This window comes from Carassius carassius, chromosome 6 (genome assembly GCF_963082965.1).
Source record: "Carassius carassius chromosome 6, fCarCar2.1, whole genome shotgun sequence".
NCBI lineage: Eukaryota > Metazoa > Chordata > Actinopteri > Cypriniformes > Cyprinidae > Carassius > Carassius carassius.
The window spans coordinates 32,043,511-32,069,943 of NC_081760.1; the positions used below are offsets into that span (position 1 = coordinate 32,043,511).

Below are 26,433 nucleotides of genomic sequence, written 5' to 3' on the forward strand. Positions count from 1 at the left end.
GAGAGGGGGAGGGGGCAAAATTCTCTGACAGTAATTCCCCATAATTCTCTGTAGATTCATGGACATCATTCTGAGATCTGGCCATGTCAATCAGACATCTTATTCCATTCAGTACAAAAAGAATAACAAAAACTTGATTCTAGTTTGTAGTAAAGATTATAGTAATTTCTAAATGTTAATACCATCAAAAATTCTCCCTGTTTACCTAACCAAAAAAAGAACATATGGATATAGACTGCATTTATTAGAGATGACAATCTAAGCCATGCCAAAATGGACAAATAAACAGATTAGGAAATGAGGCAGGGGTGGTGGAAGGGCACAAATAGGGTGAGATTGAGAGATCTGCAGATTGTTAAGTGTTGTAGCACACAATAATTATAGCACCACAGCACCTTCTCTGACAAAACTACAACAGCGTGATTTCTATTTCTTGTGGGGGGAAAAAATATATGTATTTTACTTAAAAATTTCAATGACTTTTTCCAGGCCTGAAAACCACAGTTTTAAAATAATATATTTTAAATATTCAAAATAATACTTACAAGGTCACATGACAGTAAAAACATTTATAATGTTACAAAAAATTATATTCTAAAAAAATGCTGTTTTTCAAACTTTGTTCATCGAATAATTACTAATGTCAACTAATAATAAAAAGAAGAAGAAATGTTTCTTAAGCACCAACTCGGGATATGATTTCTAAGGATCATGTGACGATGAAGACTGGAATAGCTGCTGAAAATGTATTAAAATGTATTTTATAATATATTTAAAAAATATATTAAAATATATGTATATATAAATAAAATATTATTATAATATATTATAATACATTTGTTATATTATACAATTTTAATAATATTTTACTATACTACTGTTTTTGACAAATACATTTAGGCCCAATCCCAATTCTACCCCTTAGCCCTTCCCCTTGCGCGTTCACGTGAAGGGGTAGGGGTGTCTCGATTCTCTTTTGGTTGGAGGGGTAGGGGAAGGGGAAGGGCCAGATAGCCCTTCAAACAAAGATTTTTCGGGACCACACTTCAGACGAAGGGGTATGAATTATCTCGGCAACATGGCTGCTACAGCGAACAAAAAAGACACATAAATGTAAGCTTTTTTTGGCATAAATAAAGATTTTAATGAAAAGTAATCATTTGTTTTATGTTACATTCAATTGTGAGTTCATATTAATGGTCATGTTACTCAAAGAAATGTTTGCTAAAAATCGCTAATATTTGATAACGTCCTATCATTACAGACTGCATTATAGTGCAACAGCATATGTCTGATCAGGGCGATAACTGCCATAGACACTGGTGGGGGCTAATCCCCCCAATAATTAGAAATCGCTAAACCATTTTCTCAAATATTGCCTATTCGAGAGAGAGAGAGAGAGAGAGAGAGAGAGAGAGAGAGAGAGAGAGAGAGAGAGAGAGAGAGAGAGAGAGAGAGAGAGAGAGAGAGAGAGAAATGGAAGTTGCGTGTATTCGTGTCTGTTTATTTATCTTTTTATTGTGAGTTTACTTAAAAACAGCGATTGTATCCTCTCGTCGCTGGAAAATATAATGTAGCGATTCAGTATTTAAACTGTATTTACTTAAAGTCGTGGCGCAGCGTTGACAAGTTTATTTTCTCCTGGATGTGTGAGCTGCGCGATTTCCGATATGTATGTGTGTCAGTAAGCAGCTCATTAATACAGAACAATAATTAAAGGCTCTAATGCACAACAGCACACCAGTATATGTGTGTATTGTAAGAGCTAGACAACGAATGATGGCGTGTGACGTCATGGTAGTGGTGTCCCAATCCTTAGGGGAATATTTTCTCCCCTACCCCTTGACACTCTGTTTCAAGGGACAAGGGGAAGGGGTAGGCGGAGGGGTAGGGGAAGGGGAAAGGGTATAAAATAGAATTGGGATTGGTCCTTAGCCTGGTGAGCATAAGATTTTTCTATCAAAAAGAAAGAAAAAAAAAACGTACTGACCACAAACAGTATGTTACAATATAATTAAGCAAATGAGATGCATTTAAAGTAGCTGAAATAAAAAAAGGTATGTGTACCATCCATTGACAAAGCAGTGATCTCACAAACTCACAAACTTCTCTTATTCAGTAAGTAGACATGGCTATCAGCTTTGCAATAATCTCAATATGGCCACATACTGGCTATATTTCCCTTCTCACATTTAATTACAACTGAATGATAATCAGTGAAATTACTTTTAAAATGTTACTCTCACATTGTGAAACTGTTTGAATGTAAGAAGAACACATTATTAGCACAACCTGACCAGTGACCAACATCCACAGCTGAGTGAAAGCATACTGTAAGTTGCAGTGACGTCTCTGGACCTGTTATGTCTTACTTGTGCAATGTGAGAATAAGAGGCACCTAAGCAATAATGCAACAGCAGAATGAAGAGGAAACGGCATAAGAAAGGCAGGGGAAGCAAATGGGTGATGCATTCTGGTCCTACAGACACCACTAACAGGGCTTTTACCTTCTACAACTGCTAATAGTGTATACATGACCTGACATGATGGCGTTTAGAATACAATGGAATGAAAACAGTGAGATAAAGATGTGTGAAAAGGATGACACTAAATGAGAACTTAGCCTTTTCTATGACAAAAGCTGGTTAGGACAGAAGGAGGACAGACAGAAACTTTGATAAAAAAAAAGGGAGAGAAACATAGTGGGAAAGAAAAGAGACAAGCTTTGTCCTTGCAGTTAGTGAGACATGCAAAATCAATCCCATAATCCAACTGGGCAAACACGGAAAAATTATTATATTACTTCATTAATAAATGATAAAATAATTAATAATTCCTAAAACATGTATTAAATTCTAGAGGTCAAATGCCCTAACATGGAACCTTGAGGAACCCCACATTAAAGCTAAAAGTGAAGAGGACAAAATTCAGTCATCACTCACCATCTTTATGAACCCGCATAGCAGAAGCTGTGATGTCTGTGGTCACGTTAAAGTAAGGCAGCCACAAGTCCTACAAATACAAGCAAACACAAAAACGTGATATGTTGTCGTACATATGATAATCACCTTTCCTAATTACATCAGCTATTCCAAAAATTAAGAGAGTTCAAATAATATTGATCAGTAGTAATAATACAATTTTATTTTTTTATATAAAAAAAAACAGTTTAGATTTTTAAAACAGATGCACCCCCAAAAGAGCTTTGGGGACCTCTTACCTCAATCTGTTTGTCCTCAAAGACTTTGGAGATGCTGGTGTTGAAAGCAGAGCCAGAGAACATGGACGTGATTGGATAAGTAAGGTCCAATACCGTTTTGAACACAGAGTTCATTGCCTGAAGGTAAAAGAGATGGGTTAAACGAACTGAAATTTGCATGATTAATAACTAAACATCTATCTTATCTGATTGCTTAAAGAAAGTTAAAGGGTGTCAGTCGCATTACCTTGGACCACTCTCTCGCCCTCTGCTTGACCCGAACAGCACTTCTCTCCTCTGCATACAGAGCACCAATAAATGAGCCAATGGAAGTCCCTCCCACTATGTCAATGGGAATTCCTGCTTCCTCCATGGCTTTGATTACACCAACATGAGAGCAGCCCCTGCAAAATCAAAAATTGTACAAAAATCCCTTCAGTCCATTTTTAACCAAAGCAGCTTTAATGCAAGATTAGCAAAAAAACAACAACATTTTGGTACACATAGAAGGAGAACAAAGGCCATTTTTTAAATGGATGTCAATGGAGGATAAGTTTCACAATGCTGAATAAACTGCTTTTGTGTGAAAACAGCATATCATTTAATAAAGCAACAGCCTATTGGCTAATCCTTTAACATGTTTGCTATTAAAAATTACTTTTGTATTTACAATGAAACATGCTGTTTTATAAGTGTAGGTAGGTAGGATTCAAGTTGGATTAATTTACAGCACTTCCCATTCATTCTTATGGTATGGTAACAGTGACTGACTGTCATACAACATAGAAATTCGATGTCGTCAAGACTGAAATGTGATTGGTTATCAAGGCACACATGATCCAAATTGGCCATTATGCTTTCTCCAGTGGTAGAGCTGTGGACCTTTGTATCTTCCAATAATAATACCATTCTCTGCTCACCTGGCTCCGCCTCCACCGAGTACGAGGGCGATGCTGTTTCCTGTTAGTACTCTGGCCAGCCGTGAGAAATCACTGTGTCTGTCTGCAGTCTTCTCAAAAACCTTTTCATATACCTCTCGCTGTTTAAGACAACAACGCCATCCATATCAAACATAAGAGTTACCAACAATCTTTGTTCTTTAAATCAACAGAAAGCTAAACATGTTTTGTATTTTTACCAGTTTGGAGGGGCTTCTTCGTGAGAAAACTCTACGGGGGCACTTTAGGTGAAGGTGTCCAGAGCACCAGCTGCGCATGTTCAGCCATTCAACGGTTCTCGACGGTCCCGGCCCATCCTCACGATGCAGCAGAGCTAACTGCTTCAGGGCTCGTACCGCTGTGTTCTCTAACATCTGCTCCAACTGAGAAGGTAAGAACATGGGAGAATTAAAACAGAACCTTTTACTATTAAGTTTGAATCAGAATTCTGATTGGATAAGCTCCAATTATAGTTATTTGAATGCTGACAAAAAAGGTATTTTTGCAAATTCAGAACACTTCAATTTGATCTTACTCAACAATAAGATTTGTTTTGATTCAATTTAATTAGATTTCTTTTAATGGTTAATGATTTCTATTAATATTTATAATGTGTCTTATGTATGAAAAAGACAAACTATTTAAGATTATTTATTGCACAACTTGAAAGTGAACCCTATAAATACATCTATATACAGGCTACTTGGAATATAACAAAGCGTGCCTGAAAAATATTTTAGAGCTGAGAACACTGAGGTATTCAATATTTCATTCGTTTCAAGAGTTTATTTATTTCCATGGGTTTTTCCATCATTTAATAAATTTTCAACATTTTAAATCAATTATTTAAAGCGATTCATGATTCAAAAATCCACGTTTCAAAATCAATGCATATTTAGTAGAGGTGTAACAATACACAAACATGATGGTTCGGTACATACCTCAGTTTTAATGTCACTGTTTGGTACAGCAAGGGGAAAAACTCGTTTATTATTTTTTATTATTAAATAAATCTACCTCTTTCTTTAAATAAATTCAGTAATAATTCAACTTTTCTTTGAGATAAAAATCTACCTCGGCTTATGCTCAAAAACTATAGTGAGCCCTTTTACATTAGGCCTACTATAAGGTTACAGTTAACAACAGAGCCCAAACTTACATTTAATTACTATTTATTTTTCTAAATATAACAAGCAACACTCAACTTGAAAAAAATTATGCAAACATGTAAAGTGCACGTAATGTAGTTTTTAAATTAACTTAAAAATGATAAAAATTCTATTTGTTGTTGAAATAGCTATATTCATTTTGCACAGAGCCTACCATGACTCGTTTCACAACAGACTGACTTGTACATTAAATAATTAAGACCTCACTACCAGGTAAAGTATAATATAATGATTATAAAGTCTAGGGCTGCAACTAACGATTATTTTGATAATCGATTAATCTGTCGATTATTTTTACGATTAATCGATTAATCGGTTTATGTACTTATATTTTAGTTTTGCCCATTTTTCCCCCAAGTAAATTATTAATAAAGGGTCTTTATCATTCAGCATAGATTTTTAAGAGATTTTAACCATTTTGCATCGTCATATCCTCATCAAAAATATACCTGGAGTTGTTTTATTATGTGTCAGTAATCCTTTGTCGAACTCTTCTGCAATCAAAACACTGTCCCATACTCTAGCAAATTTCACAAGTAGATTTCAAATAATGTTTTCACCATGGCAGTCCTTAGAGCTCCTAAAGTAGTTTAACATCCCAAACAAAGCTTAAGGAATCTTTCAGAACATATTTTCACGAAGATGTGCGATGTAGGCTGTCGTAGTTGATCCGTTATTCATTAACTGTACGGGCCAGCTACTCCCCTGCCCTTGACAGTGTGATTCGCGGATTAATTGCACAGCTTAACCATCATAGAGTGAAAGTTTATAATTGACAGGACTGAAAACCACATGCAAGTTTAACAGGGCAGAGAGAGAGGGAGCGCGAGAGAGACAGAGAGAGCGCGCGAGAGAGACAGAGAGAGAGAGAGCGCGCGAGAGAGACAGAGAGAGAGAAAGCGCGCGAGAGAGATAGACAGAGAGAGAAAGTGCGCGCGAGAGAGACAGAGAGAGAGAGAGAGAGAGCGCGATAGAGACAGAGAGAGAGCGCGCGCGCGAGAGACAGGGAGAGAGAGCGCGCGCGAGAGAGACAGAGAGAGAGTACATTAGAAGTACCATCAATGTTTATAGAAATGTATATGGATTTATTTTGCATGTAATTTTTTTTTTCTTATGAATATATATGTATTTTTGTTTTGTTTGTTTCTATTCTGCTATGTACAATGCTTTGGCAATATGTACCTTTGTATGTCATGCCAATAAAGCAATATGAATTGAATTGAGAGAGAGAGAGAGAGAGAGAGAGAGAGAGAGACCGAGAGAGAGCGAGCCGTTTTCAAACAACACGAAATGAGAATGTAAGTGTGCTCATCCCATTTTTGTTTGTAAGAAAAAATATCGCAATATATATCGCAGAAAAATAAAATATCGCAATGTCATTTTTTCCCAATATCGTGCAGCCCTAGTGCCAATGGAATGAAACCTGAATGGAACTCACAATTTAAAGTAAAATCCATCAGAAGGTTGTCCAGAAAAAAAAATTGGACACAAAAAACTGCTGTGTGAAAAAGAGCAGTGTATTTCAAATATCTTTAAACATTTACCTCTCTCATTCAGTCATAATTAGGCTGCAAGACTGAATTATGAACTGGTAAACGACAAACTGATCACAAAACATGTTTGTAAAGCTTCAAATGTTAACTGTTAAAATGACGACTCGTTTGTTACGACTAAACATTTGCAAACAACATTGTACTGGAGAATCTGCACAAATAAAAGTCTTAGGGACCGTTCACATATCGCGCCTAAAAACGCGTGGAAAACGCTAGGCGCGCCGTTTTATCCTTCTTTCCAAAGCGCTCGGGCAGAAGCGCGTCTGCCTTTGCTGAACAACCATGACGTGCTCTCTCCATGAAGAGGCAGAAATTTCAGCAAAGGATAAATGGATTTGCAGCTCTAAAAATCGCACCTGCATTGCGCTTGCGGCTCTCTGAAAAGTTGAGATGTTTTTAACTCGATGCAGTGCGGACGCGTCTGGAAAAACGGGCGCGTCGCGACCGCGTCGCTTCCATTATGAGCGCGCATACCGCGCGCCTACATTAGAAATAACGAACTTGAGCGAGCAAAAGACGCGATATGTGAACGACCCCTTAAACAGTTCAGTAGTGCAGAGTTTACAGGTTACTCTTATTTTTTGAAGGCTCAAAGTAAAGTACTTCCTCATTCCGCTGAACTTTTACGGTCTATGGCAGAGACGCTGTTCGTGAAGCACGTGACATAAAACGAGGCCAGCTATTGGCTATTCGCTACTTCTCCTGCTGTACTGGCTGAGTAAAACCTCCGGTAGCTCATTACTGCCACACTTTGGTCACCGCAGATTTGAAATATGCACGAAATGAGCCACTTACGACAAATAAAAGTTATTTAGCAACTAATCGATGACTAAATTAGTTGACAACTATTTTAATAATCGATTTTAATCGATTAAATCGATTAGTTGTTTCAGCTCTAATAAAGTCTAATATTTCGCGAAATGCTGTATTTGTTCGGTGCACATACGTACCGAACTGAAACACCCGTACCGGAAATCTTAGGTACGAATATGTGTACCGTTACACCCCTAATATTTAGTGTTGAGCTGCTTACACCTGTAGTGACTGCACATTCAATATGAATGTGCCAAGTTGCACAACCTGAAGTTGTGCCTTGCTTAAGGTGAAAAGTAAAAGTTTTTGAATCTTTCCCTGTGGGGTTACCAGCTCTGCTCTTCAACCACTACAGCACCTCAAGCATCTCACATGAATGTGGACAGAAACAACACTAGACTCAAACAAATACCTCTCCAAGTGCAGGTTCCTGGTCTCCGAGCCCCACAATGAGAATGCAGTCTGCTTGACGGATGCAGCGTTGAGTCCATGGGGTCATACTGCTGTCCGTCTGATACAGCACTATACGATTAATGTCCTCCTGCTGAGCCAACCAACCTGATAACCTGTACTCATGAATACTAGAGAAGGACAAGCATTTCAGATTACAATTATAAAATCAGTGAGATAAATACATGTTGTTTTGATCTGATATATACCTGTCCAATGCAGATGCGCCAAGTCTCTCTCTGATGATGTCACTGGTTAGCAGCAGAGTCGGTCCTGATTGAAGAATGAAAGTGTGTTTGATTATGCATCCAGATCATGGGCTTTAAATGTCAGTCACGTCTTAAGTGTACCTATGGCGCTGAGGGCGTGGCTGAGCTCCAAATTGAAGGCACTGATTGGCACTTCATCACAAACAGGAAGCACGGCCACAGTGGAGAGATTACTGGCTGGGTTAGTGACATCAGGACTCGACGCCATGCTTGGCAGACCCAAGGCAGAGCCTACAGAAAGGCAAGAAAAGAGATCTTACCATACTTAGTAAAATTAACAGGTTTGATTCTGAAGTCTTGTCGACATTAAGCATGCATTTCTTTACTCTTCATTTGTTTAAACATAAAGAAAAGGCTCTGCTTCATATTCTTTATTCCTAACATGATGTATCTTCTCAAGATGGACTTTACTGAAGCACAGAATGAGCTGTGAATGATTAATGTTTGGTACTTGAAAAAGGTCCACGGGGCTGTTGAAGGTTCCCCAAAATCTTCTGCCCCAGCAGATGAATCAAGCGTGTCACCACCTGTGGATATCTTCTCTTAATATTGTTGAGCGTTCCTTCTGGAAGCTTCACCAGCTCAGTGTCTCTGACTGCATGGACTGTGGTGGCACGAGGCTGTCGAGTCAAAGCCTCCACCTGAGGAAAAAAAGAGACATAGTTTAGAGATCCTAAATTCAGTTTAGATTATATTCCAGAGCTTTAGACTCACAACTCCAATGAGATCTCCTCGTCCATACTCTCCAACCAGCTCCTTCTTCCCATTCGCTTTTCGGATGACAGAACGCAGTCGTCCATTCAGCACAATATAGGTACAGTCGGACTGATCATCTTGCCTATGGACCACAACTATTTTAATGATAGAATGCAATAACGATGCTGTAAATTCAGCACTGCCATCACAGGAAAACAAATGACAAAATGACAGAAAATTGTAATTGTAATAATATTACTATTTTACAGTATTTTTAATCAAATAAATGCAACCTTGGTGAGCATAAGAGACTTCTATTGAAAATATGTTTGTAAGAGCCATTTTGGTCTTATGTACAGGTATGTCCAGTAAGTGTCACTCTTTCTTGTTGTTCACGATATATAGGTAGGAACCTTCCTTCAGGTAACAGGTGTTGCTGGAGGGAAGGCGTACACAGTTTTTGACCGCTACGCTACGCTAGGTTGTTTGTCATGCTAGGCAAGTCATTGTAAAGGTGAAGGATTGGTGGATTTACTGACTGTTCATTGGATTCTTGCCTATATGGAAATGAAGACCATGAGTAACAGTAAAATAAATCAACAACAATGAGCAATTTTAACATCTTGTGTGGACATTCCAGTTAATAGTAACCCAAGCGTGCGCGTCCATTACAAACACCATCCAGCATCCCTCAGCAGCTTAAAGTATTAGACTTGGCCGCTTACAATCTTTAACAATTGAACAGTAGTGTAGAACAATATACTAAATATCGAGCATCGTGTTAGTTCAGTCAGGCCACGTTAGTCACGCTTGCATCAGCTGACAGTCAGCTGTTCCTGACATGTACCAATCCAGTCTTGACACCTATCACCTGCGGTCTATTAAAATTCCCATTCTTCAGTGTCTCTTCCATCGCATTGCTGCTTGCAATTAACTCCCACCTCAAACCCCAACTCCACCAACTGAACCTGTAATCTGATCTAACTTTGTTTTTTCTTTACAGTCTCTTCATTGGAAGCAGTCTCTCACATTTTGTTTACAACTCATGTAATTGTGAATTGTAATTATATATATGGCTCTAATGGTTCTGTTCTGTACCACAGGGGGGTTTGTCTTGCTGCGCTCCCCGCTCTGTCCAAGCATGGCTGCATGGACAGGCGTGTGGAGTGTTGCCCAGAACATAACCATACCGCCAACACTAACTGTCATAAATATACTTGACGGAAGTGGTCCTGATTGAAATATATATATATATATAACTATAAGATTTCTTAAGATTAATCATCCAATCAGCAACTTAAAATTAATTATCCAAAATACATTTCTTAATTACACAAAGTTATATTTGAACTATCACTTGGGAATGTTGCCAGCCCAAGAAAATGTTACAACTGAATAATTAAAAAATAAAAAATAAAAAAAATTCACGAGAGCTGTTATGGTACCTGTACAGAGCCCGTCCGGCTTCAACAGCCATCCAGTCAATGGCGAAATCCATCTGCCGTACAAACGGGGACATGCGGATAGCCACGGTGTGAGCTGCACTGAGAACTACACTTGGCTGCTCACGCATGATCCTACAGGGGGCAGCACAAACAGACAATATTACTCTGCTATCTACTGATGGAGATTAATTCTTTGTTTGTGTTTTTGTTTGTGAGATTTGCTATATCTACAATGGCATTCAAAAGACTGAATATTTAAGTGAAATCAGCTGCAGTACTGTATAGACACACTCACTCATAGAAGTCAGATTTGGAGATCTTGAGGTAGGTACAGTCACGCTCCGCTTTAATGGTGAAGATGAGTGGCTCTCCTGTGAGTACAGCCAGCTGACCTACCATCTCACCCGACTGGGTCACAAACAAACACACTGCGTCCTGCTTGTCAATCATCTTCTGATAGACATGAAGACAGCCAGACAGGACAAAATGCAGACTCACATCCTACAGGAAAGAAACAGAATTACAAAGATTACAATAACTGTGCCTTCAAAATAAGATATGTAAGGTTTAACAACTAAATTAGGCAGAAGAAAATAAATGGGAATGAGCACCTGGTCTCCCTGTCTGGCTAACACAGATCCAGCTTTAACATGATGAAACGTCACCCTCCCATTCAGCAGTGCAGGGTCCTGATGATGAAAGAGGACATATGAGGAAAGGGCATCACTCCAGTCCAGCAAAAGAGAGACAGGTGTGACCGTCAGAATACAGAGGAGAACTAAAGTACACGAGAAACTGCTTCATTTTACTGGACAATGAACATTGACAACAAGATACCTCAATCTTCATGAGTTTGAGAATCTCTGTCTGGGCCTCCTCGAACACTGTAGCATTAGGTCGTCCTTGAAATGGGCTAAAAATGTTCTCCACTCCTGACTCGTCCTCAGGATACAAATACACACTTGAAGGAGCCTCATCCACTGTCACCTTCCTCTCCCGCTGCTCCTGTGTCACAGAAAACAAGCAGTTTGGGTCATATTTCAGTGAGTTTTTTTTGATGATTATTCTCATTACAATCTCATTACTGCAATACAAAATATGTTAATACGTAAGAAGTGAAATGAGTGTACAAAAATCCTCACTTGTGTGAAAGCAGGTGGAGGGGGCGCTCCATCCTCAGCAGATACAGAGATACGGCCTCTCTCATAAGCCATGTCGAAATCTGAACGCAGACCCTTCTGAATTCCTATAAGGTCAGCAACAACATCACAGCATCACACCAACATAAGCATGATATGTCATACATTTCTATAGATTATACACACACACACATTGTAACTATAAATTATATAATATTACATATATATTCTTATATGTACACTATCGATCAAATCTTTGGGGTCTTTAAAATTTTTGTGTTTTTGAAAATATATTTTATGCTCAGGAAGGCTGCATTCATTTGATTTTAAAATAAAAAGTAACAATGATTGTGAAATATTACAATTCAAAGAGTTTTCTATTCTTATATATTTACCGGACTATAAGTCACACTTTTTTTTCATAGTTTGGCTGGTCCTGTGACTTATAGTCAGGTGCGACTTATTTATCAAAATTAATTTGAAATGAACCAAGAGAAATGAACCAAGAGAAAACATTACCGTCTACAGCCGCGAGAGGGCGCTCTATGCTGCTCAGTGCTCCTGTAGTCTCTGCCTGAAAACATAGAGCACCCTCTCGCGGCTGTAGACGGGTAGACGGTAATGTTTTCTCTTGGTTCTAAATAACTGCGACTTATAGTCCAGTGCGACTTATATGTTTTTTTTCCTCGTCATGACGTATTTTTGGACTGATGCGACTTATAGTCCGAAAAATACGGTAATTGTTTTTCTTGTGATCTCAAAGCTGAATTTTAGCATCATTTCTTCAGTCTTCAGTGTCACACGATCCTTCAGAAATCATTCTGATATGCTGATTTACTGCTCAAGAAACATTTATTATTATGTTGAAAACGGTTTTGCACCTTTTTGTGGGAACAGTGATATACAGTATATTCAAGACACATGGACCTACCAGCGATGTCTACAGGCATAGATATAGTCCTACTGAGGGTCAGTGTTGTGCCACCATCCTTCCCAAGATCCCCACCTGCAGACAGGGTGCATCATCCAAGACCAACTCTCATTGTAAATAAGTAAACAAGCAGATGTTATTTTGATATTAAGACTCACCAGTAGCATTTTGGACGGCAGCCTCACGATGTTTATCAGGAACAGTGAGACTGCCAAAGCGTTTGCTGTGTCGTACGGGACTGGAGCGTGTTGGATGAGGGGAGGCAGGAGAGGGACGAGCCTGCGTGTCCTAAGTGAACATGGACACAAAAAGGAAATAGTACATATTTTGGATAGGACTAAATATTTTAATCTTTTTGCATGCTAGCAACCAATTGTAAGAAAGAAAGAGTGTGTGCATCGAGTGTAGCTCTGTGTTCATTCACATGGCTGAAGAGTTCATTGGTGAGCCCCAGGTAGTTGTGCAGGGCCAGAACGGTCACCCTCTGAAGACGGACCATGATGATCTGCAGAGGACACAACAGGAAACATATTCTCGATTATGTGCAGTGGCCTTACAGACAACAATGGAATCTTTCGGGCAATTTTAAAATTCCAGACCTGAACCACCCGCACAAGGCTCTCTGGGTATTTCTCAAAGATGGACAGAAAGGCATCGACAGGCAGTCTGAGGACAGTGGACACTTCTGCCGCTCTCGCTGAAACAGTCTTATATGGTCTCTGGTGACCCTGAAATACGCATGCATACAAACACTGTGAATTATGCATAATTTCAAGAATATGTAATGCATTTTCCAACGTCAACTGCTGCAAAAAATATGCTACCTAACCTTCTTATAGGGCAGTTTCAATGAACAGGGAGAGGGAAAGATGAGAAAAGTAAAAAAAAACACAAGTACAGGAAAAGGAATGGGAAGAGGGAAAAGGAAAAGATAAAGAAAATGAGAGGCAAACAAAGGTTGTGTAATATTTTATTTGTGTCAAATAAGTAATTGGGTTTCCTATGCTTTTAAACAGCATGAGCACACAGAGAATGGAATTGTGGGTGTGACTCACTGTGATGACATCAAGGATGCTCAGTAGACTATGAACACTGTCTCCAGGGTAAACCTCTTTGACCACTCCATCCTTTCCATCCTTATGAAAGAGAGAAAGAGAGAGAGAGAGAGAGGCGAGTCCAGGGTTATTGTTAACTATATCTAAAACCATAAAAAATGTTGTTGCTTCAAATAAAATAAACACTAACTGAAAATGTAAAAAAAATAAATTGGCAGTTGCCAAGGAAGTATTTCTCATTTTGAAAATGACTAAAATTCAAATTAAAACAGAATATATAGAAACTAATATTAACAAAATATTAATGAAATCTGTAGTAGTATCTCAGTGATAATACAATAACATTGGATGAGCGATTATTTTTTGCCATAACAGTGAGTACACACACCTGTCCAGTAAGACACAACTCCAGCTTGCCATCCTGTACCACATATATACTGCTATCAGGCTGACCGGGTCTGAAGACATATTCACCCTGCTGGAACTGCAGAAACACCATGTGCTTACACAGCTCCAGGAACAACGGCTTCTCGAAGTGACCCAACACACTGCAGGAGACACGTTATATATCAGATCTTACCTTCCATACTGCATGGGAGTGATCAAGTTCTCTTTAGTTTCACTCTTGATGTAAATCAGTTCAGAAACAATGGGAGCGTACCGCACATTCTTCAGCATGTAGAGCACCTCAGATGGCAGATGAGAATTGGCCACGTCAAACTCTGTGAGATCTGCCTCCAGCACTGACGGAGGAGGTTCCTTCATCTGCAGAGTGGGCACTTCTTTCTTAAAGCGCAGGATTCTGAAAAAACAGACATACTGTTGAACCTAATTGTCTGAGCAAATAAAATGACCATATAATGGCACTACAGAAATGTACTTTTTGGCAATATTTAGCATCTTCTGTTTCTTTTTGAGGCGGGGCCTGGAGGATGAAGCGGAGCCCACTAGTGAAGAGGTGGACTGAGACACCTTCCTCATAATCTTCCTCCCATAAAACCAGACTTTGTCTCTTTTACGGAAACGATATTTCGGGGCTTCCTGAGCTTCACGTTCTGAGAGAAAACACAAACAACCACATATATACACAAATAAATACGATTGGAGCGTTCATGTAAAGTAATTCAGGTTTCTGCAAGTTTCATGAAGGTGAATTTAAGACTTTTTAAGACTAATTAAAGAAAATTCAAGGAATAAATGAAAGGGAACACTAGACATCGATATGTTCTCTATGTGTTCTCTGATGTCTAAGGAGTACAGTGGGTTGTTTAACAGCAGTTCATTTTTAAAAATTTTACAGTATACAGAAAAAAAACATTCATTTCACAAATGTGTTTTTGAAAACTAACTGCGGAGCTGCATCCTGCGCAGGACAAAAAATATCAGGAGAGCGATGAGAACGATGGCGACTCCAGCGCCGATTACGATTCCCACCACCTGTACACAGACAGAAAGACAGTGAGAAATCAAGAAAACTTTGATTTCTGAAGGATCATGGGGCAATGAAGACTGGAGTAATGATGCTGAAAATTCATAATACATTAAAAAAAAAAAATGTATATATATATATATATATATATATATATATATATATATATTTATTTTTTTTGTACAAAATTATTGTATACAAATGTCTATGAAAATGAAATAGCCCAAATATTATGATAATTGGTCATTCATAGTGGAAAAATGCAATATTTGCACACTTCTGCAAATGCTGTGATTCAGTGTAACAGTGTCAAATGTACAATGTCTACTGACCATGCTGGTCTGCAGCTGATCCTCCACCAAACTCTTGATGTTTCCAAATCGGTCCAGCTACAAAACACACAGGATGTTATTACAGGCTTTTTTTTGAAAACACAACACTGGGGTATTTAAAAAAAATACTAGCTATCTGGCTCTTGAACAAAGAAAAAGGGAAAAAGTGATGTAAAGTAAGAGAAATATCTGAAAGATAAACTCATTTGTTACTGGAGCACAACTATTTTGTTCTGTTCCATAATTATGTAAACTTTTCCTCTCTCCGCTGTGCCGTCATTCATTCAAGCCTTCCCACTCTGTCACTCTCGTACTCACACATTTATTCTTTCTTTTTAGCTCATTTATTTTCAACAAAGCAAGGCCCACAAGTGTCTCTAAAGTGAACAGCTGAACTGTTTCTACAGTAGCTCAGTGCATTAAGTGGAGAGTCAGTTATAAATGAAATAATAATGAATCTTACACAGACATGATAAAAGCACTGCAAATATTATTTCCTTGCGATTTTTGTTGATTTCCTGTAAAATATTTAGGTTTGGGACAACTTTAAGCTAAATAAAAGATGACAGAATTTTTATTTTTGGGTGAACTTCCCTTTAAGCAAATTCATCTTGACTTGATATTTTCTGTAAGGCATTTTTTAACCTAATTTAATTTATATTCTCCGAAAAGCAGCTGTGCCCCTCCAGTAAATTTTCTTGTTCAAGGATGTTTACATTTTTATTGCAATCCATAAGAAAAAAAATACATGTCAACGATTATTTTCTAAAAGCATTTTTGTCTTGTTTTTTTTTTCTTTCAGTAAAATATCGCAACATCCTTTAAACATGATACATTTAGTTGAGACACAAATTGACAAGATATAAAGTCTTCTATTCAAATGAAGTTACTTTATTCTTAAAACAATAACAAATATCTGCCAATGGGGTAGTGAACACACCTACCCCATTAACGTAATGACAAGTAAATCTTGATTTATGAATGTTTAGATATTTGTACTGTAATGAGAAGTAAAAAAAAAAAAATTCCATTGAAATGACTAAGATTTTAAATAACACTTTATTTTAAGGACCAATTCTCACTATTACTTAGCTGCTTATTAGCATGCATATTACTACTGCCCGTTTATTAGTACTTATAAAAGCACACATTAATGCCTTATTCTGCATGATCATATATTTAGATCCTTTAATTCTACACAATACCCAAACTTAACAACAGCCTTACTAACTATTAATAATAAGTAGCAAATTAAGAGTTTATTGTTGGGGAAACTCTTAATAAATAGTGTATATATGTTCCCTTTTCTAAAATGTTACCAAGATATTTATTTATTTTGTATAGAATGATGAATATGAGTGTGCATTGTATGAGTGCAACATCCTTGTAAATGAAGAAGTACTTAAAAACAGTAGTGGGTTTATCTTCTGTGGAAACCACATAAGCGTGTGAATGTTAACATCCGCTGACATACACTACCAGTCGAAAGTTTTTGAACCTTAAGATTTTTATGTTTTTTAAAGAATTCTCTTCTGCTCACCAAGAATACAGCAAAAGCAGTAAAATTGTGAATTATTTAAAATAACTACTTTCTATTTGAATATATTTTTAAAATGTAATTTATTCCAGCTTTTTTTATCATCATTACTCCAGTGTCACGTGATTCTTCAGATATCATGCTAATATTATGATTTGCTGCTCAAAAATAATTTATTATTATGTATGTATGTTTTCTAGGTACCTGAAATTAATGCACTTTTCATCTTAAGTGGAAATATATTATTTTAATCATATTTTCCAAAATCACTGTTACTTAATAATTACTGTTAAACCTGAATATCTTAGTGCACTTTTAGCAAACCTGAACAACGGTTTTTGGGTTGAAAAATGCTTGGACAGTCCAAAACTCAGATGTGTTGGAAGCAAACATGCCCCTGCGATTTGTAATCTTTGGACTGAGATATGAATTTGTGTAATTCTGCATAACTACTCCGAGACATCTAGTTGCATCTTCTAAACTCTCACTTTTCCCATCATGACAGAGCAAAAAAAATTATTTCACACCAACAAATCTTTCTAAACAAGTCACATGATCAGATTATCTGCCCAGCAACCAAGCACAGCGGTCAGTGACAGACTGCTTGCTTGTTGTATGCTGTACTAATTATGTGAATATGCAAATGAGAACATTAACCAAGGGTTTCCAAATGTAAATTGGGCCACAGTGTAATTTGGACTCGAAATTAGGTGCTGCATTGCACTCACATTGAAACATATGAATGCACAGAGTACTGAGAGCGCCCAGGTTTATATATGTGTGTGTAAGGTAAAGCATTAGGGTGGTGTTGCTCACCTGTGGAGCTTCTGCAGAATCTGGGCCTGATGTGCTCTGTCCCATTCTACCTCAACACACAGCTGGGCCATCAATGACAGCCACTGCAACACACAGCAAGACAACAGGCTTCATGCAACATGCACAGATCAGCATCACACACACATTCAATAAGAACCACTGCAGGCTAAAAAAAAAAAGCTTCCTATAAACATATTCAGTTCATGTCCATGCACATTACAGGGATCAGCTGGATAGATTTTATAATACAAATTAAATGGTACTAGATTATTAAACAGATCAGGACTGAACAATACAGCTTTCAAGCCACGCTAAAATACACAATGTAGCTACAGTATAGCACGCAATTTGCTTAATAAATCATCACTTTTTAATAAAAATCTGTCATTAATATTTAAAATTATATATAAACTATTTTACAGTGCTGTTATTATTTAAACTATATCCAAGTGTTTTATTAATTGAAATAAACTGTTATAAATCAATCTTTTTAAAATAACTAAAACACATTTACTAAATTGCTGAACACAATTTAACACAGTTACTAAAAATTCAATGTCATCAAATGTCATAATAGTTATGTAAATAATACTAAAATAACACTGCCAGAAATGTTGCCTTGGCAACTAAAGCTGAAGTATTACAATTACTAAAACAAACAAACTAAAAAAATAACTTAAACTAAAAAGAAAGAAAACTGAAAAGAAAAAAAGAAAAGTTATATACTATGTTATGTTAATAACACTGACATTTTATAATATCTTAACCTATATAAAAGTATTTTATAAATATTATTCTAAATATTCAGTCCCTTAATGTGTACCAGACAAACAAGTACAGCCAGTATAAAAAAAAAACTTGCCAGAAATTATTCATTGCATTTAGTAAACAGAATATGTGGTTGTTGTTTTCATAATAGTAATGTTAATGTAAACAGTGCTTCAAAACAGGTCAGTCAAAGATCACAATCAGCAGAGGAAATTATCCAATCACAACTCCTCCCCAAACTGATGTCATCATCCCTGATAAAACACACAGATGCAGCATGAGTGATTTTTATTCTGATCTTCCCACCAATAACTTCATGTTCCTTTCACATCCAGGGTTGCACGAGGTGCCTGTTTTTACACTGAACCACATACACGCTGATTTCACTGACATAAGCACAACACAAGCCCTTCACATTCACTACACACATAAGCACGTTTATAGTGGGAGAGCCCAACCTCATACAAAGACACATGTGCCCTTACATCTCACATCTACACCTTAAAAAACAGCACAAGTCCATCTAAAGCCAATCAGTGATAACATCACAGTGTCTAGAGGCCAACAACTATAATCCTTGGGGGTGGAGAGAGGATTAGATTACTGAGATCACAGCAGACATAAAAGAGATTCATCTGGATCTGAGTTTGTATAAAATGCACTGCTAATGGCTGGAGATGCAAGCCAACTATGAAAGATTTACTGTTCATAGTATACAGATGAAAGAGATGTAGTGAGTGATTGTATCACATTCAGATCGATTATAGGCAGAGATAGCATTGACATTCAATAACATGCTATAGAATAACAAGAGAGGGAATGGAAACCACAGGGTAATGATGAAGTGGGGGGGGGTCTGAAATGCCAGTATTCATTACTCACTAATGGGCACCTTCTAATAGCCATTGTCCTCCATTAACAATGCTCTTAAACAGTTTTATTTTAAAGCCCCCAACTGACAAATACAACACTCAACAATTCAACAAAGCATCAATGCAAAGTCCTTCACTATATTAGACATGTTCAGCGGTTCAGACATGCTTAAACACAATGTGAACATCTTTGATTTAAAATTTTATGCATACAAGATGTTGCTGCACAACAGAGACAACTCATGCATGACTTTGATGGAAACAACCGCTACTACTTTCTATGAGTATAAAATAGTGCCTGAAACTCTTTAAAATGTTACCTTTTTTCTTTAAAATTTTAAATAAATAAAAAATTTTCAGTGAAAGGTGGTCAACCCAAAAATGAAAATTCTGACCAACAGTTAACAGCTAACCAAACAGTTTCTGGTCCCCATTGCCATCCATAATATTCTTTTCCCTCGATATAATGGAAGTCATCAGGGATTGGCAACTCTCTGGTTTCAACTTACCAACCTTGTTCAAAGTACCTTCTTTTATGTTCAGCAGAAGAAAGAAGAAGGGGGAGTAAATGATGACAGAATTTTAATTTTCACATGAACTATTCCTTTAACCTTCAAAATGGTTAACAGTTCCCAACTTTGCCAACCTAAAAAAATCAGCAACCTAAAATGATCACCCAAAGCAGTGAGAAAAAAGAGAGGATTTTTCAGTTTCAGCCAAGGTTGTTTTGGAGGGCAAAAACCACTGACTGAAACAATCTTGTCGTGTGTGTACAAACTTCACCAGGACCACAAATAATGCCAGAGAAGAAATATCTAAAATTTGTTCGGCTGTATATGACACCCTAACCAGCATATAAAGTTCAGTCACTCCGTTTCCCTATTTTTTGTTTTTGGGCTAAACTAAATGTTGGCTGACCTGACAAAAAAAAAAAAAAAAGTCTGTCCTGTCCTTAAAAACTGGACTTATGTTTTTATTATTCAAATTAGCTAATCTAACATCAGTTCAGCATATTAGGACAAAAATGTGAGAGTATATGATTTTATATCTGTCTAAGGTGGCATGGACCAAAAACCACTGTTAATACAGACATTCGGTGTCTTTAAAACTAGCTACATTCATTTTATGAATACTTTGTCTTACTTATCTAATATTAATGGACAGCTATTCGTACCTCGGCTCAGTAATGGGACACTAAATTTTATCCTATTCATTAAAAGTGCCCGCTTGTCCATCATACAGATCTTTATAGCTCATGAGTTGCTGAAGGAACGTCACAATGATGTCTAAACTGATCAGTGGTTCCAACGTATCAGTTAACAAGCCCAGATGACAGCTAAACCAATATGCGTTAAAACCCGATCGCATATCTGTCCGTTATTGAGGGCCATGACTCTGCCGATGTTTTCTTTCTGTATCCAGTGCTGTAAAGTGAAGCGGCCGTTGGCGGTGATGCTGTGCGGTGACCTCCGCGGATCAACACAACGCACCATCTGCGACCTCGAAACACTGACGATACACACACACTCTAAACTAACAGTAAACATACACTGCTCCATCACATAATACGGATAATCAGAAAATTGTACATGATGTTTAGTTGATAACCATACCTGACAGTGACGGTCTGTCCTGATCTGTCAAACAACGGTCATAACCGGAAACATCCGCTCAGAGCTCTGTGTAGACTCCGCCCAGTTAGTGCAACAACCAATCAGGGATGGCAACCAGACCAATCAGATTTCAGAAAATTTACATTTACGGATTCCCTCCCCATTGTTTTATATAAAAAAATTCTTATTCTTTAGCTTATTGACATAAATTCATGACATAGTTGATATGTTTTATGATTTAGTCATCACAGAAACTGTAAAAATAAGTAAAAATTTAAGATTTTATTAGGCTTTTTGTAGCTTTTTAGACTGTACAAACCCAATGACGTACTGAGTCTTCTATTGAAGGAAATATGATTAACTAATATACAATTATAACTTACGTTTGTAATATTTACAACATATGGTGTGAAGTAATAAGGTCAAAGTAGCTATTCAGGAACCATCCTACGTTTAAGCAAGCGTACAGCAAAGCAAAAACTAAATTTAATGTATATATCATATCACTAACTGATCTATGCCATGAACCGAGTTTAAATAAGTCGAGTGTGTTTCAAGGAAGATCAAATTATCTGAATAAGCCAGATATTAATTTAAAAGTGTAAGCTAGAGAGTTAACTGATCAAAATGAACATAATTTACCAAGATGCTTTCATGCTGACTGTAGTTTTGTAGTTATCACATTATAGCCATCAAACTACATTATGCACTATATGATCTAGTACCACCTAATGGTGATCTTTAAACATACAGACTGCTTACACTGAGACAGACACCAAAATCTTTTTTTTTTTTTTTTTTAATGTAGAAGTATTTTAACCATATTTAATAGAATTTAAATGTGATAACCGTAGCCCTCCGAACAGTTAGAAACCACATGTCACTCTACTCGAGCAGGTGTTTTTTTTCTGTAAAATGAGCCAGTGAGACCATAGACAGTATGAGACTGTTTTTATACAGTTTATGTATGAGACACACAAATTTGACCAACAAGTTTTGCCTTCTCCAAATACCCTCACTTACAGTCTTAGCACTTGATTACTTGGCCACTTATATGACATCTTTTTTGTATTTGGCCCAAATGTTCAAGTTAGAAGATCACAAGAGTGTGTACTTTTCATTAACTGATGGGACACACTTAAATTTCTGGTGCTTCTAATTAAAGCGATGTGACATACAGCCAAGTATGGTGATCCACGCTCAGAATTCGTTCTCTGCATTTAACCCATCCAAAGTGCACACACACAGCAAGGAACACACATCCGGAGCAGTGGGCAGTCATTTATGCTGTGGTGCCCCAGGAGCAGTTGGGGGTTTGGTGCCTTGCTCAAGGACACCTCAGTCGTAGTATTGCCGGCCCGCGATTCGAACCCACAACCCTAGGGTTAGGAGTCAAACTCTGTAATCATTAGGCCACGACTTGTGGAATTTCTCAATAAATGTATGATCCCTGTGAGGCCAAGAGAATACTCTATTATCTTTGATGCAATCCCTGGCAGAGTTGTATCATTATTGTGAAATCCTGGATTCTCTCCTGTAAGTATTGATCATCAAACTAGTTTTTGTAGTGATACAATATTTTTTAGGGATATTAATATTGTAATAGATAAATGTAGTAACAAATATATTAGAAACATAATTTGAATATACTTTAAAAAAAATAATTTATTCCTGTGATGCAAAGCTGAATTTTCAGCATCATTACTCCAGGCTTCAGTGTCACATGTAACATCAGTCTATCACATGATCATTTAGAAATCATTCTAATATTCTGATTTATTATGAGTGTTGGAAACAGTTCTGCTGTCTAATATATTTATGAATATTTATAATATATTTGATGAATAAAGGGTTAAAAAGAACTGCATTTATTAAAAAAAAAATTATAATAATATATATTCTAATAATGTATTTTTTTTACTATCCCTTTTTATCAATTTAACACATCCTTGCTGAATAAAAGTATTGATTTTATTAAAAAAAAAGAAAGAAAAAAAATTACTGACCCCAAATTACTGACCAGTAGTGTATATTGTTATTACTAAATATTTTAAAAACATAGCTTTTTTTTTTTTTTTTACTTTTTATTCATCAAAGTATCCTAAAAAAGTATCGCGTGTTCTGAAAAAATATTAAGCAGCAGAACTGTTTCCAACTTTGATAATGAATCATCATATTAGAATAATTTCTAAAGGATCATGTGATAATGATCCTAAAAATTCAGCTTTGCATCACAGAAATAAATGATAATTTAAATTATAATAAATTTAAGAACAATTATTTTAAATTGTAATAATATATCACAATATAATTTTTTTTCTGTATTTTTGATCAAATAAATGCAGGCTTGATGAGCAGAAGAAACTTCTTTCAAAAACATTAAAAATAGTAATGTTTCCAAACTTTTGGTCTATATATATATATATATATATATATATATATATATATATATATATATATATATATATATATAAACTATTTGTTCAACAATGTTTTGGTCTACTAAATATGAAAATGTTAACTGGAAAAAAGTATGGTCAATAACAAATAAGTTTTTTATTAATAATAAGATTAGAGAGGTATCCTATAAAATTTTACACAAAATTTACCCTGTTAAGGAATTGCTTGAACGTTTCAATTTGAATATTGAAAATTTATGTGAATTCTGTAGCAATGCCAAAGAATCTTTGACTGATTTTTTTTTGTATTGTATTTATTCAAAATATTTTTGGTTGGATGTTTCTAATTTCATTTCTAGAGTGTTTGGAACGTGTATAAATTGATCTGTATGAATGTTTTTTTTTTTTTTTTGTACAGGACAATGTTGATTCAAAAAGTATGATGTGCTTTCTACACAACTTTTAATGTTTGCCTGGAAAATATCACATTCATGTGAAAAAAAATGATCTGAAGCAAAGCGAAACTTTGAACATTTAATAAAAGAAATGAAACAATACGGTACTACATTAGGTAAAATTAAGAACAAAAAAGCAAAAAAGACCTATGAAGCTTTTTGTTACTTTAAATTGTTGTAATTTTACCCCTTGCATGAATTGTTTCACTTTGCATATTCTTATGAATGTTTATTTGTTTTTGTACTTGTTACGAGTTGTATATGCTTGTACAAATTTTTGAATATTTTTTGCACAAAAAAGGCTGCAAGTGTGTGTATTTGGACAAGCAGCACTTTGAACAACAAGTCAAACGCCTGCCTCTAGAATATGTCAAAATAAAAGCACCACTATTACAAGTTTGTACCCTTATCAATTACAAAGGCATTATAACTTTTGTGTTTTATGTCGACGTGACATATGTTTTTTTTACTTAACATTGCATATATTTAAAATTCGACTCAATTTTGCATCGTGCAACACTTTTATTATGCTTTGTCAGGAAATGGGATCCTGCCGACCCGCTTGTTCATGCTAATATTCAGCTGCTGCACGCGTGAAATTGACAGCGCATAAACTGTGAAGATCGGTATTTCATGACCATCATTGTCCAAGCGTTTTCGCTACAACAAAACAGAAATTAATAATCCGTGGTGTAATAGTGCTTATAGACTTTCCGAAAGTTTAAAAGTCAGCGATGATCTTGAGACTGTCGAACAGGGCAGGCGTCCTCTCTGGATCTGCTCGTCTAAAAAGCACTTTGTCAACCTTCTTCGATGAGATGGGAAAAGCTGGTATCATCCTAAAATCTACGTCAACTGGCATATTTGAGAACCTGGCCTTAGAAGACTGGATTCACGATCACGTTGATCTGCAAAACAGAAGCATGCTGTTATTATGGAGAAACTGTCCCGTGGTGGTCATCGGAAGGCATCAGAACCCCTGGCAGGAGTGTAACCTGCCCCTGATAAGACGCTTGGGGATCCCGCTAGCGAGACGTCGCAGTGGAGGTGGGACGGTTTACCACGATTTTGGAAACATCAACATGACCTTCTTCACCTCCAAGAAGAAATACGACCGTCATAGAAATCTCAGAGTCGTTACTGGTGCATTAAAAGCATTGAGACCCGATCTAGATGTCGCAGCAACAGACAGATTTGATATTTTGTTAAATGGCAATCACAAGATTTCAGGCACTGCTGCAAAATTAGGCAGAACCTCTGCTTATCATCACTGTACATTACTGTGTTCTGTTGACCGTTCAGTATTGTCCTCGGTCCTGAAGAGTAACACTTCTGAAGTTATCAAGAGCAATGCTACTCCAAGCGTCCCTTCCCCTGTCAGGAACCTTTTGGATGTGGATCCCACTCTTGACTCCAATATTATTATGGATGCTATTGTGTCCCAGTACAATAATGAATTTGGCTTTGACGGCCCTGTCATCACAGTGGACCCCACTCATGAAGCTCTCATGCCTGGTATTCAAAAGATGGCACAGGATCTGCGGACATGGGATTGGATTTATGGCAAAACTCCAAAATTCAGTGTTTGCACATCTATAGTGGTGAATGATGTGAATATTAAGCTTGATATGGTCATCAAAAATGGTACTGTAGAACAGTGTGCCATGGAAATCCCAGAAGACTGGCTTCCTTCAGAGATGGTGAATGAGTTTACATCAGCTCTGAATGGCAGCAGATACTGTCCGAATGAAGCTGCGGTGCTGGTGGCGACGTTCATGAGAACTCATTCAATGAAAGATGATGTTGCTGAGAAGATCCATAAATTGTGTGCTGGTGTGGTTTCAGTCATGTGAATAAAAATGAAACAGAAATGCACATTATGTGATAACTTGTTTCAAAAACGTTAAAGTGGTCTCCTGCACTGTCACACTTTACCCACACATACTGAGATTTCTATGAAAAACACAAATAATGTCACTAATTCTATGATGAAACTGAAATTTTGATCAAACATAATTCACTTATAATTAATTTAAATAATTACATGCAAGTATTAATGGACCAATAATAAATTAATTTTATATTAATAATAAATCATATGAAAAATATTAAGATATTGTTTTATACTTTAATAAGAATAAATAAATATAAATACACGTTTGTATTAGATTGTTAATAATAATATATTGATATTAATACCCCCCAAACAAATTAAATCTATCCATCCATTTGTCTTTCTTTAGATTAAATATTTAAATTATATATACATATGTGTGTGTATAAAATTATGACAAGTTTGTAAATTAGGGTTTTGTCATATATTAACTAGCCACAGACTAGTATTTCATATAGATGGCCAATAATTTAATAGGCTTAAAATTTATTTTACTGTCTATGCTTAAAATAGCTGCTTTGTCGCTTGTGTGGTTTATTAAAAATGCATAAAAACTATATCATACTTAAGTAAAATATCCAGAAATTGCATACAAACTGTATCTTTTCTCTTTAAATGTTGCTGTACAAACTATCCATGTGCGCTAAAGATCTGCGCTGAA

General features: G+C 36.5%; 2 protein-coding genes across 7 annotated transcripts in view; one reads left to right on the top strand and one right to left on the bottom strand.

The window, feature by feature from the left end:
* The window catches only part of LOC132142652 (patatin-like phospholipase domain-containing protein 6), a 28,194-nt gene extending 10,332 nt beyond the window's left edge, over positions 1-17,862 (bottom strand). For 5 of the 6 annotated variants that reach the window (XM_059552685.1, XM_059552683.1, XM_059552684.1 and 2 more), the window contains exons 1-26: positions 17,772-17,862; positions 15,419-15,475; positions 15,007-15,094; positions 14,538-14,712; positions 14,319-14,459; positions 14,046-14,205; positions 13,658-13,738; positions 13,202-13,330; positions 13,027-13,107; positions 12,761-12,890; positions 12,603-12,677; positions 11,675-11,778; positions 11,370-11,537; positions 11,144-11,221; positions 10,828-11,033; positions 10,533-10,664; positions 9,106-9,229; positions 8,843-9,032; positions 8,473-8,622; positions 8,332-8,395; positions 8,085-8,253; positions 4,338-4,520; positions 4,120-4,238; positions 3,447-3,603; positions 3,221-3,337; positions 2,943-3,012 (exon numbers count right to left, since the gene is read on the bottom strand). In XM_059552685.1, coding sequence (XP_059408668.1) covers positions 2,943-3,012; positions 3,221-3,337; positions 3,447-3,603; positions 4,120-4,238; positions 4,338-4,520; positions 8,085-8,253; positions 8,332-8,395; positions 8,473-8,622; positions 8,843-9,032; positions 9,106-9,229; positions 10,533-10,664; positions 10,828-11,033; positions 11,144-11,221; positions 11,370-11,537; positions 11,675-11,778; positions 12,603-12,677; positions 12,761-12,890; positions 13,027-13,107; positions 13,202-13,330; positions 13,658-13,738; positions 14,046-14,205; positions 14,319-14,459; positions 14,538-14,712; positions 15,007-15,094; positions 15,419-15,475; positions 17,772-17,816 — 3,193 coding nt within the window. In that variant the 5' untranslated portion in view covers positions 17,817-17,862. Of the gene's footprint in view, positions 1-2,942; positions 3,013-3,220; positions 3,338-3,446; positions 3,604-4,119; positions 4,239-4,337; positions 4,521-8,084; positions 8,254-8,331; positions 8,396-8,472; positions 8,623-8,842; positions 9,033-9,105; positions 9,243-10,532; positions 10,665-10,827; positions 11,034-11,143; positions 11,222-11,369; positions 11,538-11,674; positions 11,779-12,602; positions 12,678-12,760; positions 12,891-13,026; positions 13,108-13,201; positions 13,331-13,657; positions 13,739-14,045; positions 14,206-14,318; positions 14,460-14,537; positions 14,713-15,006; positions 15,095-15,418; positions 15,476-17,771 lie in introns of all 6 variants that reach the window. The other variant, XM_059552682.1, reaches the window with a different exon arrangement.
* Positions 17,863-24,435: 6,573 nt separating this feature from the next.
* Positions 24,436-25,745, top strand: LOC132141989 (lipoyltransferase 1, mitochondrial-like). Its single transcript, XM_059551633.1, has one exon. The coding sequence runs from the start codon at positions 24,613-24,615 to the stop codon at positions 25,729-25,731; it is 1,119 nt and encodes a 372-aa protein (XP_059407616.1). The 5' UTR covers positions 24,436-24,612; the 3' UTR covers positions 25,732-25,745.
* The last annotated feature ends 688 nt before the right edge of the window (positions 25,746-26,433 follow it).

What these genes read in the sequence shown, in the direction of transcription:
- LOC132141989 (XM_059551633.1), top strand. Translation starts at nt 24,613, where the DNA reads ATGATCTTGAGACTGTCGAACAGGGCAGGCGTCCTCTCTGGATCTGCT.